Source organism: Pelobates fuscus, chromosome 6, assembly GCF_036172605.1.
Source record: "Pelobates fuscus isolate aPelFus1 chromosome 6, aPelFus1.pri, whole genome shotgun sequence".
Classification (NCBI taxonomy): domain Eukaryota; kingdom Metazoa; phylum Chordata; class Amphibia; order Anura; family Pelobatidae; genus Pelobates; species Pelobates fuscus.
The window spans coordinates 286,015,551-286,037,031 of record NC_086322.1 but is presented as its reverse complement, the minus strand read 5'-3'; the positions used below and the strand labels follow the sequence as shown (position 1 = coordinate 286,037,031).

Below are 21,481 nucleotides of genomic sequence, written 5' to 3'. Positions count from 1 at the left end.
ATACGGTATCCTCCCAAACTCATCAAGTGTACCATTCCTTTTATGAAGAGATGAGCATAGATAATAAGATCCCCCATAATTCTAAAAACCTGTTCATTGATTTAGCCGAAAGTATTGCCGGTAGTCTTAATGTTACCAACTGCTATGTGTGTGGAGGTACTAACATGGGAGACCAATGGCCTTGGGAAGCAAAGGAGGTAATGTCCGGTTCTGAGGCAGTTGACCAATTAATATCTACACAAGCCGATTATCATATGAGTGTTAGAGGTAAATCTGAGTGGAGATTAAAGACCTCCATCATAGGTTATGTTTGCATAGCGAGGAAAGGAATGATGTATAATACTTCTGTAGGAGAATTAACTTGTCTAGGGCAAAAAGCTTATGATGATGATACAAAGAATACAACTTGGTGGTCGGCTTCAAATGTCTCAGAACCATCTAACCCGTTTGCAAGATACGCTAATTTAAAGGATGTGTGGTTTGATCTATCCATCACATCTAACTGGAGAGCCCCAGCAAATTTGTACTGGATCTGTGGTAAGAAAGCCTATTCGGAGTTGCCACAGGACTGGGAAGGGGCATGTGTGTTGGGTATGCTCAAACCATCCTTCTTCTTGTTACCTATTGAAACAGGTGAGACTTTAGGTGTTAAAGTGTATGATGTGAATCATAGGAAGAAAAGGGGACCCATAGAGATAGGCGCCTGGGAAGATGATGAATGGCCTCCCCAGCGTATTATAGATTATTATGGGCCAGCCACGTGGGCAGAGGATGGTACCTTTGGTTATAGAACCCCCATTTATATGCTCAACCGTATTATAAGATTACAGGCAGTGGTTGAGATCATTACTAACGAGACATCACAAGCGCTCAATCTTCTAGCGAAGCATAATACCAGGATGAGGACAGCAGTATACCAAAATAGATTAGCCTTGGATTACCTTTTGGCAGTAGAGGGAGGTGTATGTGGGAAGTTTAACCTGAGCAATTGCTGTCTTCAAATAGATGACGAAGGGCAAGCAATAGCTGAGCTTACTAGCCATATGGTTAAACTAGCGCATGTGCCTACTCAGGTATGGAAAGGGTACAATCCAAGTAGTTGGTTTGGTAGCTGGTATGAGTGGTTTGGAGGGCTTAAGGCAGTGGTAGGTGGAGTCCTACTGATTTTAATGTTGTGTCTACTCTTGCCATGTCTTATACCCTTAGTAGTTAGGTCTGTGCAAAGCCTGATAGAAAATATAGCAGAGAGGAAGGCTGCTGCACAGATAATGGCAATTTATAAATATAAGGCTCTAGATCAGGGAGAACTAATGCAGGAAGATGAGTGTTGAAGATTCACATCATAGATAAGTCTGGTCTGGTTCATGGTAACTTGCGGTGTATGCAAACCAAGGTTAAGTGATGCCTCAAGTAATTGTGAAATATCAAGAGGCATCAAAGGGGGGAATGTGGTGGAATCTCGGTAAAAATAAATTTAGTAGGCCGAGATTACCACGTGGCATGTGTACGTGCATATGCTGACGTATCGATCAGTTGGTTGCACGAGGCAAGATACGATCAGTAGTGTACGGAGCATGTGCAAGAAAACAGGATATAGTATTCCCCTCCTCCATTGTGCTGGACAGGCCATGCGGTCAAGCAGGAAGTTAATTCTTATTTGTATTGATTGGTCAAGAGAATGTGCGGGTGGAGCTTAATATGGGAGGAGTTATGTGCCTATATAAGGAGCCTGCACTATTGTCCGGGGCTCAGAACTTGCTGTATTTTGGTGACATTAGTCCCTCTGAATCCCGATCGGTGATCCAATAAAGAATCTCTTCCTTCCTGAAAAACCTGTGTCCATCTCTCTGTGCTTGGCTTCCGTCAGTTTCTCCGGTATCAAAACAACTCCCACAATGCTTTGCCAGCTGGGGATCTACCATTTGCTCATCCTTCCAGGGCTGTACTTAGCAATGCAATGAGCAGTAATTGCACGTTTGAATGTAAGCGTGTTTTTGTATGGAGTTTGTGTGTGTGTGAATGTAGGGGTGTATTTGTGTGTAGTGTTTTGATGTACTGTTCCCATTTGTAATCAGTGGTTTACTTGTGTGTAGTGTTTGCCTTTGAATGCAGGGTCGTATTTGTGTCTAGTGCTGGAGTTTGAATGCTGAGATGTATACACATATACACTGCCATACACAAACATATACAGGCACACTGATACACGCTCTGCAAAATATGTTGGCACTATATAAAAGCCCAAAATAATAAAAACTAATAATACATACACTTGGAGATACAAACACGCAGATACAGTGGGAGAACATTGTCATCTGACTCCCCTATATAATAAGGTAAGCACATTCTATTAGCGTTCCACTAAGTGTGTCTTTTTTCTGGTGGTGTGTTTCACCGGGTCCACTCTTTACTGGTATATCTATCTGTGTAAATTGGTATATTTTACACGAGTGTTGAGCTGCTCTATATTTACTGTTAAGTGCCTTATATATTACACAGAGTACTTGTTTCTATGCAGATAGAAATACACTGACACACTTGCAGATACAAAAAGGTAAACTTTTATTGAAAAAACTATTTGTTGTCAATCTTTGTTTTTGGTGTCAATAGGTAAAAGGTTATACACGTTTATAAATTCCCTGGTTATACCCTCTGACTGTCAATCAGACATCCGGTCATGTTACTTCCTGTTTGCTTAGCTCAGTGGAACTAAACTCAAGAGACAGCAATTGCCCAGAGCACCTGCCTTGCAAACTTCTCATTGAGCTGCATTGGGAACTCTGTGATTGGACAGCCACAGAAAGTCTGGGCAGGGTCAGAAGAGGAGGGCTTGCAAAGGCTTCAGACAAGAGATCTGCAGCATTTGAAAACTTTGTTAATTATACCCCAATTAAATTTTATTTTTTTAAATTGAAAACCCTTCAACAAAAAATGTATAATTAAATATATATGCATATTTTAATTGGGGTATATCTACTAAATTATATATATTTTTTAAATGTGTGCAATGGAGTGACCCTTTAATAAATCTAACTGCAGGTTATTTATTTAAAGGGCATTTACATGTTATAAGAAACTGACCCATTAAAATATATTTATAAAACCTATGTTTCCCCCTCCAATAATAAGCCATTTAGTTTTGCTGCTGTCACAGCTAGAATTGCTAACTAGGTCAAATTGGCTACACGTGTATTCAGGGAAGCTTCCCATCATGCTCTGCTTCTCACCTCTTTGTGTGATTGGCTTCATCGTTGTAATTGGAAGCTGTGGGTGGCCGTCTCAGCTCTAAACCACACCCACACCCTTCCCAGCCAATCATCAGCCTTGTCATTGGCATTAGTCCCTCCCTCTTTCACGAAACGTGCATTCAGCTTCCACCTCCCACGTGTCCTCATTCCAACCAATCGCCGCTCGTTTCTTGCTTTTCCATTCTCAATCCAGACACCACGGGTGGGCGGGAGTCTTTATTCGACTGACCCCGCCCACTTGTTCACTTGCAGCCAATTAAGAATCTTTTATTTTATTTTTTTCCTTCTTCTTCAAGGGTGGGACCCGCTGCAGCGCCTGGTCACGTGCACCTGCTCGCCCAATCGCAGCGCGCGAATCTCCTCCTCTCCCCTCCGCCTCCACACCTCTGGGTTGGCGGGAAAAGTTAAGCGCGCGCGCTCCCCCTCTCACACACACACTCTGCGCGTTCCCGACGCTCCGTCGTTGGCGCGTTTTTTTTTTCTCTCTCCTCAGCCTTGCTCTGTCGGGGGCGCGCGCCGCTCTCCAGGTCTCGCGAGAAATCCAGCGGTTTCACTATCGTGTTTACACTAATTAAACCCATTACCCCCCGATAATCCGAACCGAGCCGATCCGGATTAAGTCGGGCGGGTGGTTCCGGAGCGGGACCGGGTTCGTAAAATCGGCCGAAAATTTTCACCCCCCCTTTACCCCTCCCCCCATCGAGTTTAACCCTTTATTTCACCCCCCCCTCCCATAATTCGGTGTTTTCTGAGGTAAAATATCGCTTTATTTCCAGTTATAAGAATCCCTCCTTCGGGGGTCAGAAGGGGGGCTTCCTTGGGGGGGGGAGACTTTACCTTCCCCACCCCCCCAAATGACGGGCGACCCCGCGGCTGGAGGGTGGGGCGCGGGGCTGCGCTCCTAGGAAAGTCCGGGGATTTGCGGCCTAGTTACTGAGGATTCTGACTGGGGAGGAGGAGGAGGACGGCGGCCGCCGCCAGGAGAGCGAGAAGGAGGAAGGTGAAGCCGGGAGGAAGATCCCCGTCAGGGGAAGAGGCGGATTAATAGAAACCTCCCCCCGGGTCCTAGTCTCGGGGACCAGGATACCGAGGGAGAGAGGTAATAATATAACCCGGGAGAGGGAGGACAGGGACACAGGCCTCAGCCATGGGGAGGGAGGCAGCAGGCCTCGAACTCCACACACAGCATCCTCTCTACTCCCAGAACCGCCAATAAACAATACAGAGCCAGGGCTATTCACTAACCTGCGAGATATCTCGATGGCATGGCCAATTGGACATATTTTTTGATTTTTAGGTCAAAATAGTAAATCTGGAGAGAGCAAAAAAATAAATAAACCCAAAATGGTTGAGAATAGTGAGAAACATTGTTAAATGTTGGCTTTTTTTTTTTGGCCTGAAATTTAAAAAAAATAAGAAAATAAATTTATTGACAGTTCACACTTTTTAGTAAATGACCCTTGTCAGAAATCCTTAGACACCCCTCCATCTTCCTTTTCTAGAAGGAGTAATGGTTGGGGGTTGAGCAAATAAACTATATATGTATGAAATTATTACCCCCCAAATATATTTAAATCTTATAGGACGTATAAGTATAAACGTATAGACCTGTCGGTGTCGTTAAACCGGCTCAGTGGTTTTACTGATTTTGGTTTAAAATAACTTTTTTCTTTCCATTTTTTGGGATGGGTTGAATGCCATCAGAGGAATCCTTTGTAATGTAAAAGTGGTTGAAGGGATATCACTTGTTTGGGCAGATTCCTTCACATGAAATGATTACACTAATTTTCTAAAGTGTGGGATCTTTTGAAGTATGTTAAAAAAAAAAGATTTTATATTTTTACTATTGGCGTGCTTTATTGTACACGCATGCCACACTTTAAAAATGTTATTTGGATTTCTTTTACAGGTATAATGAAATGAGTGAAGTCACTTAAAAGTAACTTTTTGGTGCCCGCGAATAGACTCTTATTTAAAAATGTACTTGTCATCTTTAACATAGGGAGATTTTAGTTCCTTATGTCTACTAAAATTTTTCTAACTGCATTACTATAGTTATTTCTTAATTTATTATACTTTTTTTTTTTATTATTTTTACTTTTTCACTTATTCAACCCATTTACCTGTCAGTACTTTATCTCCATTTCTGGATGGTTTAACAGATCTTCCAAGTCTTTGACGTTTTGCATAATTCGCCTACAATCTAGATATCTTCATATCCTCCCCCCACACCCCAATTGCTTGTTAAACTGTATGACACTATTCCATCTAATCTCTAAATTAGGGCTATACAGAGGTCTAGTGTTATGCTGTAGCCGTTCAGGTATTAATCTTTAATGGACTAAGTAATATGTTTTTATTTTTTTTAATGATGTGCATAATGTAATGGTGAGCTTCCGACTTTCATCTATAGAGTACAAATATCAGATCGAGTATGCAAGTTACAGAATAATTAGCTTTGCAAAGTATGTGCTACATGTATGTAAAAATTGTATATGTTGTCCTAATCTTGTACTGTAATGTCTTTTCTTGCACTACAGTGGTTGTGAACTTATTTCCTTTAGTGTTCAAAGTTAATTGATCATCATTGGAAATGTAGTATCAAATATTATTCCCTCATTTCTGATTGCAGGTGCTCTGATTTAGAACCCTGATACAAATACATGTCATGGGATGCTAGGAAATGTATTCTGTTTTGAATGTGAGTTTAAGTGTACCCAAATGTTCCATCTTCCTTTTTGTTACTGAATCATTATATTGTTACGCAGATTAGCAGAGTGCTGCAAATCAAAGCCAATGGGTTCAAACTGGTAAAATTACAAACAATAGCCAAAATCGTTGAACACCACTTGAAGCTGAATGCTGACCTTTTTTTTTTTTTAAAGCAGGCCTTAAGTCACACACTCAGAGGGTTAGCTTTACCCTTGAGCCTGTATGTGGGGGAGAAATATTTTTACAAGGACTTTGTGCCATTACTGCCATCTTCCCTTTGCTACTCTTTGGAGCTTTCCATCACTGTTGTATTCTTGTACAGGCAGGACAAAAAGTGGTGGTCTATTGCAGTGAGTAAGTGATCAGAAGTCTGTATTTTTCATAAAATTCTTGCATGTTTACATAAGCAAAATGTCTGACGGATGTCGGTTTGTAATTATTATGCTGGTTTTGCCTTCCAGTGCCTTTTTAGTTACTGTTATTAAGAAAAAGTAGCCCAATCTTTTTGTTACTTTTGAATGTGTAGGCTTTTCAGTGAAACTCCAAAACACACACACATTTTAATAAAGTATAATTATTAATGCTCACGAGTGACAAATCAGTGTTAGAAATTGACATAAAATCATGGAACTTAATACAAACTAACAAAGTATGTCAAGTCTATACATATAGATATATCCAAAATGAACTCAGATGTTTTAGCAGTCATTTATTGCCTTTTTCTAAGGGGTAGCTAAAATGAGATGGATTAGTTGTAGGAAAAGGGAGGAGCTTTGGACACTTTATATCCAGTTCTAGAATGTTTCTTTTAAAGGACCACTATAGTGCCAGGAAAACATACGTTTTCCTGGCACTATAGTGCCCTGAGGGTGCTCCCACCCTCAGGGTCCCCCTCCTGCCGGGCTCTAGGGGAAGGAAGAGGTTAAACTTACCTCTTTCTCCAGTGCCGGACGGGGGACGGGGAGCTCTTCTCTCCTCCTCCTCGGCTGAATGCCCATGTGCCGCAAGAGCGGCGCGCGCATTCAGCCAGTCTCATAGGAAAGCATTTACAATAATTTCCTATGGACGCTGACGTCCTCACTGTGATTTTCACAGTGAGAAGCACGCAAGCGCCTCTAGCGGCTTTCAATGAGACAGCCACTAGAGGTTGGATTAACCCTAATATAAACATCTGAAACAAATAAACATTCTCTGAAACTGCTATGTTTATAGAAAAAAAGGGTTAATCCTAGCTGGACCAGGCACCCAGACCACTTCATTAAGCTGAAAGACTTAAATAAAGTAGAGCAGGGTCCTCTTCAACCTACCATTCCTGTGTTTTCTTGTAATTGTCCTATTTATAGTTAATTCACCCCTCTCATAATATTGTAAAGTGCTACGGAATCTGTTGGTGCTATATAAATGGCAATAATAATACAAGGGTTATCATGTATATAAACAGAGGTTGTGTATGTTTTTCAATAGAAAGAAGGTAGCTGAAACAAGAGGAATGTCCAAAAAAAACACTACTTCCCCAGGTATTAACCCCTTAAGACCGCAGCCAAATGTACAAGTTGTGAACCAAAAAAAATGTAAACAAACCACAGATTTTGACTATATGTCTGTTCAACAATAATTTACCTCTTTCCTATTAAATGCACCCACACTTATTATATATCATTTTGTTCAGGGGAAACAGGGCTTTCATTTAACATCAAATATTTAGGTATGGAACATAACGTAATATGAATAAAATATAAAAAAATGAGAGAAAATATGATTTTTTTTAAATTTTCTTAGTTCTATGTGACATTCTAACTGTGAATGTCATAATACTGTTTGCTTTTACTGCAATAAAATACACATATTTGTATTCAGCGATGTCTCACGTGTAAAACAGTACCCCCTATGTACAGGTTTTATGGTGTTTTGGGAAGTTACAGGGTCAAATATAGCATGTTACACTTTTCAGTTTTTTCACATTGAAATTTGCCAGTTTGGTTACGTTGCCTTTGAGACCGTATGGTAGCCCAGGAATGAAAATTACCCCCATGATGGCATACCATTTGCAAAAGTAGACAACCCAAGGTATTGCAAATGGGGTATGTCCAGTCTTTTTTAGTAGCCACTTGGTCACAAACACTAGCCAAAGTTAACGTTAATATTTGTTTGTGTGTGAAAAATGCAAAAAACTAATTTGAAAGCCAATTTTGGCCAGTGTTTGTGACTAAGTGGCTACTAAAAAAGACTGAACATACCCCATTTGCAATACCTTGGGTTGTCTACTTTTGCAAATGGTATGCCATTATGGAGGTAATTCTTATTTCTGGGCTACTATACGGTCTCAAAGCCAATGTAACCAATCTGGCGAATTTCATTATGAAAAAACTGAAACGCAAGCCTTATATTTGACTCTGTAACTTTTGAAAACACCATAAAACCTGTACATGAGGGGTACTGTTATACTCAGGAGACTTTGCTGAACACAAATATTTGTGTTTCAAAACAGTAAAAAGTATGACAGCAAAAATATTGTCAGTGTAAGTGCCGTTTGTGTGCGAAAAATGCAATAAATTTCACTTTCCCTGACGATATCATTGTTGTAATAAATTTTAAGGTTTTGAAACACAAATATTTGTATTCAGCGATGTCTCCCGAGTAAAACAGTACCCCCCATGTACAGGTTTTATAGTGTCTTGGAAAGTTATAGGGTTAAATATAGTGCTAGCAAATTAAATTCCCTATACTGTCGGCCTGGGTTGTTAGGCAGGTCCTGCAAATTGTAATTAATAAAAGGACCTAATTATGTAAAATTATTACATAAATATATATGTAAAATTATTATATATACACGTGTGTGTATATATATATATGTATATATATATGTATATAATTTTTTTACTAATATTTTTTATTTATATATAGTTATACATATAGTGATGTATACGTATATACTTGGGTATATACATATATATATTTTGTTCTACGTGTATTTTGATATATATATATATATATATATATATTAATATCAAAATACAGTCAGAACGAAATTACACACATATATATTTTTAATTTTTTTTTTTAATTTTTTTTTTTACGTATTTACATATTTTTTATTATAATATATATATATATATATATATATATATATATATATATAATTATGTATATACTTAATCAATATCCTTCTACGTGTATTTTGATATTAATATATATATATATATATAATTATATATATATATATTATATATATATATATATATATATATAAATATTAAAATACACTTAGTGTATGTGTAAATGTGTGCGTATATATATATATATTATATATAGATCATATATATAATATATATATAAATGATGTAAGTGTATTTTATTTTTAACTTTAATTTTTATTATTTTTTTACTTTAAGGGGTTAATAGGGGAGGAGAGGGGCAGAGACAGTGTCAGCCAGTGATTTTACATCACTGGCTGACACAGGATCAGTGATCACAGTGACAGGCTGTCACTGTGATCACCTCCTGCAGATCGCGGTAATTGGCCACAGGGGGAGTGCCTGGGTGGCCAGGCATGCCCCCCACCGCGATCTGCAGGGGGATCCTGATTGGAGTTACTATGGGTCAGCCAATAGGCTGACACATAGTAACTCTGATCGCAGTGACAGGCTGTCACTGCGATCAGATCGCAGGGAGAGGCTGTCTCTGCATTCAGATCGCAGAGACAGCCTCTCCCTGCGATCAGACTCTGCAGATCGCGGTCACTGACCGCAGGGGGACTGCCTGGGGGGCCAGGCATGTCCCCCGACCGCGATCTGCACAGTGAAAACGCGGCCGGCTCCATGTGTCAGCCGATTTTAAAATCGGCTGACACATGGTAAATACCGATCGCAGTGACAGCCTGTCACTGCGATCGGAAGCTGCAGACCGCGGTCCCCAGGCACAGGGGGGCTGCCTGGGGGGCCAGGCATGCCCCCCGACCGCGATCTGCAGCGGCCATGTGCCGCCGGCCACGTGGGGCTGAAGACCGCCCAGGACGTACCATGCCGTCCTGCGGCGTTTAGAGCCGCCCAAATAAGGACGGCATGGTACGTCCTGCGGTCTTAAGGGGTTAAACAAAATATAAACTTTGTTTTGGATTGAAAATTAGCTATCTTGTTGCGTTAAAGGCACCTTAGGCATCATAAGCACTTCAGCGTGCTATGTGCCATTTAATCTTTTAAACTAATGGACCACTAACCTCACCCAGACAATTTAATCTCAGATGTGCGCTGGGTTTTAATGGCCCTGTACTTTTAATCCTATTTAAAACATTGCTTTTTATTTTTATATATTTATTGCTCTGTTTACATTGCAGGGGTAAAATCCCACTTTAGTGGCTGTCTTCCACTTCGTTTTATTTGGTCAGTGCAGCGAAAGCGTCTGTCACATGTAGCCAAAGCCCTAGGAAAGCATTGAATGCGACACTTTCCCATGGGGAAGCTTGTATGTGCACATACACATGAAGTGCCCAATACTTCTCTGACAAGTATCAGATTAGATCATCACTGAGGAGGCTATATCTATTTGATGTTACAGGACAGTTGAACAGCACTGAGGAATTCTTTAGACCAGGCAAATGCAACCTTTGGCACGGCAGATGTTTTGGACTACATCTTTCATTAAACTTTGCCATCATAATGGGTGTGAGAGCATTATGGGTGATGTAGTCAACAACATCTGGAGTGCCGAATGTTGCCTACCGCTGCTTTAGACTGATTGTGAGTTGATTAGCTTAGCAACTGAAATGGAACTTTGCTTCAGTTCCGCCATTGGCAAAACATTTGCCAAAGACCATGCTCTATGTGAGAACATAGTCTCTACTTTTTCACCAACACTGACAGTCACTATAACATATACATTTTTAAACATTGCTATTCCTTTTTTCAGTTAAGATATGTGGGGGTAATGCCATACATTTACCTTTAATTTCCGTGTCGAGACAGTCTCCACTCAGCAGTCCAGTGTGCCTTTGGTCAGTCTTACAAAGGCAGTATTTTCAATTTTTTTCTGTAAAGGGGAGTCATTGTATAACTAGGGACAAGGTCTCTATAGCATTTGGAGTACAAGTCTGTATTCATAATGCTCCTGTGACGAAGCTCTGTACTCACCCAGAGTATCTTCGTCAATCTCCCTCCTTTTCCAGCAGGACACCTTGAGTGTTTATAGCTGCTCATCCAAATATCAGCTGAGACTGCATGATGAGGGAAAACAGTGTACTTTATTCAACCAACTCCCAAATTTATACAGCGTAGAATGTATATTACGTCTGTGGGTGTTGGTCAATAGAACAAGTTCCTCCCCAGTGCCACTGTGTCTGTTTTGATCGCAGTTAATTAGATCATTTTGAAATTAATGAGATTTCCCTCTTGCCAATAGACACCTGATCAAAGATACACTGGATTATGGCACAATTTTGATCCGGTGGATAGTTCCATAGCAATTCAAGTTATCTCCCGTTAAGGTGCTCAGTGTGCAGGGTGGGTCCAGGCGATCACCACAGTTCATCCAGCTCCTGGTGGGGTATAGAGCAAGCACCCAGGGCCACCATCCCCCCTCCTCAAATTGACAATAGACCCTTTTGATTAATTAGGGGCTCTTGTTACTTTGCCCAACGTTTGTGGGCAGGAGTCTGGCTTCCAAGCCTCTCTATGAGCCAGGGTCACAGGAGGTTCCGTCACAGTTCCTGTAACCTTTACAACAGGATTACATCCACAATACAAGATCTTTTCACTGCACTGAGTTGTTTCTTGTTGTTTTTTTTTTGTTGTTTTTTTTTTATCCTTTAACTGTAGGCTAAAGAATATCTAAAGCCATTAAGCTTACCCATAATTTAGTAACTGGGCATTCTTCTCAATGCAGGCCAATCTTACTCCAGTGTAGTAATCAGTCCTGAAGACTTGTCCCATAGAGAGCCATTGCATAGACGGGCAATGAGCAGCAGTCGCATGATGTCAGTCTATTGCTTATCTATCAAACGCATTGTAGGATTTGGGCTGATCATAAAGTTAAAGTTTTAGTGGAGCACAGGGTTTTTCTCTAAATTTGATATGTTTGATGCGGGCATTCCTATTCATGGATGATAACTGGATCTAGAAGTGGACCCACCATTGATATAAATATAATGAAAGGCAAAATGCTTTCAAATAAAGTGTTCCATGCCATTCAGTAACCAACAGAGCCTAGAAGAAGAGGGCATTTATTTAATACAATTTGCACTGGTTCATGTTGTTTAGCCTAAAAGGGTAGCACCAAGACCATTCCAGTGATTTGCATTAATCATGGTGCCAGGAGTCTGTATAGTAGTGTTTCACTTTGAAATGCGGCACATATTTAGATTAACCCTTCTGCTGCCGGAAATGTAACGCCACATGCGGCAGCGTCATTTCGGCATTAATTGATTCCGGGCTGGCTTATGTTCTGTGCAAATTTCGAAGCAGAGCTGCTCCTTCGTTTACTGGTAGTGGTCAGCTTACACTCTCAGAGAATCAATGTGCGGCAAGAATGGCACCCGCGTCTGCTGCTCTGCAGAACCCGAATGTTGTAAATCTGCTTTTACAGGAGAGCAGGAATTACGTGTATACTTGAGGTATGGGGCCTGGGTACTCCTACTATCTTAACCATTACAGCGGGTTGTAGTCGTTGTGATGGTTGGAATAACCTTTTAAAGCACACTTTAAATCTGTATGTAAGTGTACAGAACAATCTCCCAGTGATTTTGCTGGTAATACAGGCGGAATCTTGTATATCATTGATTCTGCTTACATTTATGCATCGCCCAATGGCTAAGTTCTATATGAGTTGTGCTATAAAAAAAAAAGAGATTCTGAACCTTTTTCAAATTACATTTTATTTATGGATTGCATGGCACAGTACAGGCATGCAATGCAAATTAATTTACCCCATACAGTCTTGTGCGAGTGGTTACATGTACTGCACTATGAAAGCAACACCAAAGTACACTGGCTTATTGACTAAAGTAATAATTGAGAATCCGAAGTGTATTTCAGATTTAAGGCCAGCATGGAAAATACACTTGCCTCCACTGAACTCTTTCTACCTATAAATAGTCTAATAGCATTGAAAGGTTTAGAATTAGGAAGTGTTATTTCCAGAAAGTTGGCATTGCCTCTTTAACCCCTTAAGGACACATGACGTGTGTGACATGTCATGATTCCCTTTTATTCCAGAAGTTTGGTCCTTAAGGGGTTAAAGCACCACTCAGAGATTAGGCTGCCCCACTGATATTTCATTTTGAGGGTGTGGGGAAGTAAAGGTGTGGGTTTTTTTTTGTTTTTTTGTTAATATTTGGGTGAAAAGTCCAAAAGCAGGGAGGGAAAATACAAAATCTGATCAGTTTTTTTCTCCTTATCCCTACTTTTTTTTTTTTTTTTAAAGTCAACAGCTGTTTTTGGTAACCTGTGATAAGGTAAAATGGAGTCCAGTTCTGGAGGAAGCTGACGTATAAAAAGGGGAGGGTGTTCAGTGTAGCTAAAGCTTATACAAACTTTCCTTAACAGGAGTGTTGTGTGAGAGCTGTGTATATAAATCTCATGAAATGTGTGGCTTATTTTTTTTTGTTTCTCACTTGAGGTTTCTTCTTACAGAAAAAGCCTTTGCCCACATAGGGTATTTAATTTGGAGGGAGAGGTCAGGAGGGTGCATGTTACTCCAGACTCAGAGCTTTTGAGGAAGGCTGACATAATAAGTTACTGTGTGATGGTGAAATAGAAGTAGATGTAGTAGTGCTAATCACTACACCAATGCTTCATCTTGCACATTGTTCATACAAATATTTTGTGTGGTTAGTCGCTAAACTCCAAATTTTAGCAAACACAGCTCATCTGGAAAGATTTCTCCAAACATGTTATAGTCCAGTTTTGCCCTTTTTAGTCTCCATTTTAAAATTCTGGTTTAATTTGTGGATGGCGCTTCTCTCATTTCACTACCTTCATCAGTTCCCTCGCCTCAATAGAACAGTTCACTCTCTTTCCTACCACTGTTCGGTTCTTTCACACACCACATTTACTGACTCAATTCGACATTTTTATCTTATCCATCGATCCCAACTCCCTCTGAAATGCTGTTATTTCTCTTATGTGTCTTCCTCATACATAGTAAGCTTGTTTTGAGCAGGGCCGTCTTCACTCTTGTCTCTTATTTGTTGTCCAATATTCCTATTTTATAATTCTGAAGCATTGTGGAAAATGTTGGTGCTATATAAATGATTCTAATAACAGTAATTCACTAACGTTTGATATTCGTGGAGTAACTCACATTGTCTCTTAATATAAAGTATTGCATGTAATGAGCAGGAGTTTATGGGAAATTCACAGCACTCCCATCAAAACAATAGTATGAGCATGCTTAGTTGCAAGAACTTAGCTATTTACCTGATTATTTTTTCCCAACCTACCTCTAAACAAAAGCTGTCGTTTTGCAGAGAATGAGGAAAATTAATTGATATATTTTTTTAATTTAATTTTTTTTACTAATGCTGTTAAATGAAAGGTAGAAGTCAACCCCAGCCTTGAGTGTACATTTAAGACATAGAAGTTGCTTAGCTTGCTATTGAAGGTCTGGTTCCATTTTTTTGTTAAATAGGTAAATGAGGGCTTGTATCTTCATTAGTATTAATACTTTTTTTTTTTTTTTTCCTAGACCACTATTATTTCATTTTTTTAGTGAACATCATTATTCCCTTGTATTTATCTGGCTTCAAGGAGAGTAATTGCTGTGTGATGACAAATAGTGAGGATTCAGTGTGTTTAACAAGGCCAGATCGGTCAGTGTTCTTTTCATAATGGAAAACGGTTTACAGCAGTGAAGAATAAGATGGAGCCAAAAATGAAAATGGCCTGCAACTTTCAGCTGTATGGGTGTGTAGTGCAGACCTCCTGAAATTGTCACACGTTTTCTTTTGACTTAGCTGACCTCTGCTTTTATTATGTCTGCCTGCAGTGGTGCTTAGCAATGTTGTAACTCAATAGCATATTTGGTGTTAAATGCTAAATATAGCTGTAGAGTGAAGGTAAATGCAGATTAAAACGTATTCTTTAGTGGTTTTTTGAGGCCTTTTATTTATTCAGCACCAGTCCTGTGGAGTTTTCTAGAGTGGCGTACATTCTGTTCGTGTCTTTATTTGTTAACTCATTAATTGCCTGGCTAGGTTTTAAAAAAACAAATGAAAAAAATAAAACTATTTATAACTTAAGCGGCTCTAGTGTGTGTGTGTGTTTGTTTTTTATTTATTTATTTGCACATGCTCCATCTAAGTATGATATTGGTAACTATCTGGGAATATTGCTTTATCTATGTCTTGTTAGATTGGATGTGTTGTCTTATGTACGTTGCCTTGTAAACGTAACCCTAAGAAGATGAGATAAATGTAGGTAGTATTGGTCAGCACAGGTTTTTCTGTGGAATTTATTTATTTTTGTAGTAAAAGGATGATTTGTCTGCTTTCTTTTGCATATTGTGAGTTTATGGTGAATTGCTATTGCCAGTCTTGATCCTCTGCCAAACAAGTTAATTTCCCTTCTTCACAATCGTATGTCTGTGAATGGCTTACATTCCATTATTTCTAGCAGTGTCACAACTTAAAAGACCAATGAGGCATATTTGTTATAATAAGTAACATACTAATAGCAGAACAATGATTCCGGAATAGAGAATGAGAGAAAAGTAGACTCCTTCTCACAATAAAAGATACTTTGCCATGGAGTAACGAAGCAAATCAGTTTTAATTTTCATTCTTACAGTTTCATTGAAAACCTTCAGCTTGCCTTTTGAGATTTGTCAGGAAACTGTGCTTTGGTATTTTCATATGCACAAGGCACACTTACTGAATTCAGCATTGGCTCCAACAGGGCAATAACACACTATTCTAAAACAGGCTAAATTACCTGTGTCCGGGAAAATGGATGTATGCGCCCCCCCATCAGAGGTTTTTTATTATTTTTTATTTTTTTGTAAATAATTGTAATCAACTTTACCAGTTCTGTTGAGTAAGTACGTTCAGCACTCACACATTCTCGTGTTACTTTTCAGCATAGTCTGTGGAGTTATAATTTGACAATGCAAAGGAATTTTAAATAAAGTTTTTTTTTTTTTTTGTTTTGTTTTTCCATTTTATATTTGTTTCGGCTTTAAGATTATAGCCCTTTGTGGTGGTTTTGTTATATATATAATCCTCATAGAGAAGCATTGCAGACTTAAACTAACACTATAGTGTTAGGATTTGGACACTGGTTTGTATTCCTAATGCTATAGTCTTATTTCTCTTTGTTGATTTTTAGGCCCTCACTCCAAATTTAAATACTGGAATAAAGAGTATAATTTACTTTATTTTTATTTTCTTCAGCAAAGAGATTAAGTCCCTACAGCTGCTCAGTCTACCTCCTGGGATTTTGGAGGTTAATTGTGATAAGAGTTTGACCTGTATCTCTTAGTGGAGGGGCTGTCCGGAAGGCAGATACTAGATGCATATTTAACCCTGCAATGTAAGTATTGCCGTATCTACTAAAAGGCATTTTTTACATTGCTGGAATAAAACTAAAAGACCACTGCACCCAGACCACTTCATCTTAATGGAGAGGTCTGGGTAGCACTAGTGGTACTTTAAGGCACGTGCATGGTAATCCCAATGATCTGACAATCTGCTTTTCTTTGAGAAAAGTTAGCTTCACAGTGTGATGATACCAAACATAAACACATTTGATAATGTTTTACATTATCCCTGAAATAGGACAGGGTCCTTGCACCAAAAAATAGTTATAGTAAAAAGACATTGAAATACTTGCAATGTAAACGTCCATGGTAGCGTTGGATTAACATCGCTGCAAGCACTAGCATAAAGACCTTCTAGACGAGGAAGAGGCAATTACAATACAGTTCAGGGCATTTAGGGTAAATTTTACCCCCCCCCCCCAAAAAAAAACAAAAACGTATTTGTGTTTATGTGTGTGTATGTATGTATGTATGTGTATATATATATATATATATATATATATATAATATATTAAAGTCTTATCTTGGCACTCACCCTTTCCAACTCTATAGATTAAAGTGCCTGGGTGCTATCCCACGTTGTGAGGTATATATACAGAGAGATAAGAGATGCACTCACAGGACTTGATACGAAAAAAAAGTCACTATTTTATTGTCCAAACAAGGTTTACATCATCCGATCGACGTTTCGACCCCTTAGGGTCTTCCTCAGGATCAATGTATCCCCACAAAAATACCAAATATATACAGAAAGACAGTAATGTACTCACCAATCGTGATTCAAATCCCTCACCTCCGACGTGTATACCCGGAAGTGCACCCGCGATCATGTGACCTAACGTGATTGGCCGTGATGCGTGCGTGCTGACGTGTCAAGCGGTTGCTAAGTGACCAGAAAAACAATTCTTAGAATAGCGAGAGCATCTTTTCCCGGGCATACAAGCGAAAATATGAATGTGTGTATGCAATATGTGTTGTGCACCCCATCTGGGATGTTACACTGAGGTGTATTAAGTTGTGTATAATATTGTGTTAGTGATCAAGGCGTGTAGTACGCAACCAAGTGAAACAGTGTATGTAATAAAGTGGACTCAAATCAAAAACCAGTGAATGTGTATATAAATAGTGTGGATCACCTAACAACAATATGTGTACAATCCCGTGTGTAACAGTTACCTGATGAATTATAAATTAAAAAACACATACAATATATATACAGAGAGTGCATCTCTTATCTCTCTGTATATATATATATATATATATATATATATATATATATATATATATATATAGATAGATATTACTCTAAATGCATGTCCATCCTCAAAAACTATGCATCCTGTTTTTGAATAAATATATCAAACATACAATATGCTGTACTATTGGAGACCTTTTCTGAAGGTTATATAGTGCTTGCAGAACTAAATTTTTATTTTTTATATATATATTTTTTTTTTTCTAGTGGAAATGATGGAAGAATTGCACAGTCTGGACCCACGGCGTCAAGAATTGTTGGAAGCACGATTCACTGGAGTTGGTGTTGCAAAGGTAATTTTGGAAATTTTATATTCGTGTTTTGCTTTACAAAAAAGTAAAAAAGAAATTGTGCTAAAAAGTTCAATTTACTATCGTCTCTGCAACATGTCTGTCTGGAAAGGCACTATGAATAGCAACCAATCTGCTTTTTCTCAGCAACGTTTTGTATATGCTTTATGGCTCTTCTCAGAAAGCCGTGGAGAAGGAGGAATAAGGGAGGGTCCCAGGAACATTGTCACAGCCAGGAAATGTGTGGCTAGGATTGCATACAAAATTATTTAACTCATAAACCGTAGAAAGTCTGCAGTGGCATGAGCTATACACCAAAACTGCTTCATTAAGCTAAAGTTGTTTTGGTAGAGTGAGAATTCCTTTAACTTCTGTAGTCCGCTTAGAGCAGCCTCCAGGTTGTTTTTTTTAGTGGTTAATATTTGCTCTAACCTCCTATTCAACACTGAGTTGTACAGGTGTAGGGAATCGTAGCTTCTCCCATTTATGGCTCACACAATTAGAGTTGGCAACAAATATATCTGCAACTTCAATGATTTGGATGGAGTTAGATATTTTTGCACATGGGATAAGTTTGATGCATGTAGTGTCCATTTAAATGTTTTCATTGTCCTGCAAATCTATTATTCGTTTTCTCTTTCTAGGGACAACTGAACAGTGAATCATCTAACCAAAGCCTTTGTAGCCTGGGTTCTCTGAGTGACAAAGAACTAGAGGTGAGAAAAAGTTAAGCTGACATTTCAGGTGCTTTAATGCAGTAGATAGAATTTATTATGCCTGTAAAGTTTTAACACTTTCCAGAGAAGAAATGAGGCAAAACTAGTAGGATTCTTTTCATCCTAGTTTTGCAGTTTTAGAAGTACGCAAAAAGAACAACAGAGTTTTTCATTTTGCATGCTAGCAGCCTTTGACTGTATTATCCCTAAAAGGAATGGGCAGCATATTTTTTATTTATTTTTAATGAACATCCAATTGGTATTCACAATCGTAGTAACAGATTTGCCTATAACATTTAAGATAATCTTGATGATCTCAGCCAAGCCAATGCTTTCCCATAGAAAAGCATTGGGAGGCTATTGCGCATGCACTTATCAGCATCTCCTCATAGAGATGCATTGAATCAATGCATCTCTATGGGGAACATTCAGCACCTCTATGTGTGGAGATGCGGAACATAGGTGCTGCCCACTGCAGTACGGGATTAGGAAGCACCTCTATTGTTACTGGGCAGCAATGTAAACATTGCCTTTTCTCAGAAAAGGCAGTGTTTACACTAAGAATCGTGAAGGGACAGGCTATAGACACCAGAACCACTACATTCCGCTGCAGTGGTTCTGGTGACTATAGTGTCCCTTTAAGAATTGTATTTATGTCGCTAAAAATGAAGCTTTACTAGTGTGTGCGTGTATTTGTGTGTATAATTTAGGGATCGACAGATTATCGGTTTTACCGATATAATCGGCCGATATTCAGTATTTTCGACATTATCGGTATCGGCCAATATAGATACCGATATTGCCGATAATACCTCCTAGGACCGCCAGGCTCATCACGAGCCGGGTTACCATGGCAACGCTCCGCGCGGCACTAAGGGCCGCGAGATTTACACTGGGGAGCTGGAGGAGCTGCTGGCAAGGTAAGTCAGCGCTTGCTGCTGGCCCCCCCAGTACTTAACAAGCCACCGGACCACCAGGGAAGACTATATCCCCCCCCTCCCTGCTAAGAAGCAGGGAGGGGGGGGACTAAAAAACACACCATTTAAATATTAAAAAAGAATAATAATCACATAAAAAAATGCCCCCACCCCCATTTTACACAAATTACATCACTACACATACACACACTGCATTACATACACACACTGCATTACATACACACACACTGCATCCACTACATGTGGCATGTATATTTTGTGCATTTACCTTTAGGATTAGTTTATTTTTTCAAAATGGTAAATGTACAGAATATCGGCAAGTTATCGGCTATCGGCCTGAAAGTTCACAGATTATCAGTATCGGCTCTAAAAAAATCAATATCTGTCGATCCGTAGTATAATTGTGTTTGTGTGTGTGTGTGTATATATAATATCTCTCTAAAACCTGGCTCCTAACCGTTTTTAATCCTGCTCCTAGATTCCAAGCAAATTTGTCAACCCCTGACTTACTGCATTGCACTACTCTTAAATCATTCCTTTGTTGTTTCTTCTAAATTATACTTTTTAAGATCTAGGGAAATTTGGAATAGATTTTGTTGTTTTTCCTCACCTTCTCTCTGTACTTTTTGCATACAGATTTGAATGTTGGTTAATCGGATCTGCTGAAATAGCTGTGTATTTAAAATTCACCTGGAAATGCTTTATTTTAAGAGGTTTTGCATATTTGTTACCAGGTGTGCATTAAAATACTGTCAATTTCATTGTATGCTTACACAGCCCCATTTTATTTACCTACTCGTCCCTTGTAAGGCACAAGTGCACTTTTCTGTGTTATTTTAAAAGGTCTCTCTTTAGCAGACTCCTGAAAAGAAACAGAATGACCAGAGAAATCGCAAGAGGAAAGCTGAACCTTATGAAACTAGTCAAGGTAATAAGTTGTGTTCACATTATTGTAAAGTTCACCAAAGTAGGATGAAACTGGCGTTAAAATTTCAGTTTAGCTTAAATCTATTGCGAACGTTTTTTTTATAATATACAAAGTCCTTGTATTAAATGATTACTCCAAGCCCTATGACCATTTCAGTGACTTGAAGTAGTTGTGGTTCTTGAATTTTGTATGTGCAGAGTTTCAGTTTGCACATCTGTACATAAAGCATTAAAGCCCTGCCAGAGGTGTAACTTCACTTCTCTGGGTTCCAGGTTGGTTAATATCAATTCAGTGCATATAAACATTGGAACTCACCCACCCTGCCCTCAAACTCTGTAACTATACTCCAAGGTCCATAGTATTGCCTGTCCTCCAACAGACACACACTGTGTGACTGTGGGAAATATATAGTAAATTCTTATTTCTTTAATATGTGTACAAAATATTGGGCTTTGAAGCTGATTTGAAGTAGTGTGCTGGTTTCTGTATGTTTTAATTGGGTTTTGGCACCTTTTTATAATTGTGCATGAACATCGCTTTAAACCTGTCCAATCTGTGTGAAATTCAAACTTTTTTTTTTTGTCTTTCTCAGGGAAGAACACCCCTAGAGGACATAAAATTAGTGATTATTTCGAGGTAAGTGATGTAAGTGCATCCTATTTTTTAATTTTAATTTTTTTATTTATTAATTATTTGGTCTGTCCTCCATTAAACCAAGTGAGTGTACCCTAGAACCTATGTGAACCAACTGTAATAATGAAATTGTTAAAGTTCAGTAAGTTTTATTTAAAAAATGGGTGGAAAGTATTCCATGTTTAAAGCGGCACGGTCGTGCTGAACTACCTTACCATAATCGCTTCCTCTTCTCTCCCT

General features: G+C 38.9%; 1 protein-coding gene across 4 annotated transcripts in view; it reads left to right on the top strand.

Moving 5' to 3' along the window:
- Positions 1–3,757: 3,757 nt before the first annotated feature.
- Positions 3,758–21,481, top strand: part of TLK2 (tousled like kinase 2) — a 58,061-nt gene continuing 40,337 nt past the window's right edge. Inside the window, exons 1-5 of one of the 4 annotated variants that reach the window (XM_063459368.1) lie at positions 3,758–4,344; positions 17,944–18,029; positions 18,671–18,742; positions 20,539–20,608; positions 21,201–21,244. In XM_063459368.1, the coding sequence (XP_063315438.1) occupies positions 17,949–18,029; positions 18,671–18,742; positions 20,539–20,608; positions 21,201–21,244 (267 nt within the window). In that variant the 5' untranslated portion in view covers positions 3,758–4,344; positions 17,944–17,948. Of the gene's footprint in view, positions 4,345–17,943; positions 18,030–18,670; positions 18,743–20,535; positions 20,609–21,200; positions 21,254–21,481 lie in introns of all 4 variants that reach the window. The other 3 variants (XM_063459366.1, XM_063459367.1, XM_063459365.1) reach the window with 3 other exon arrangements.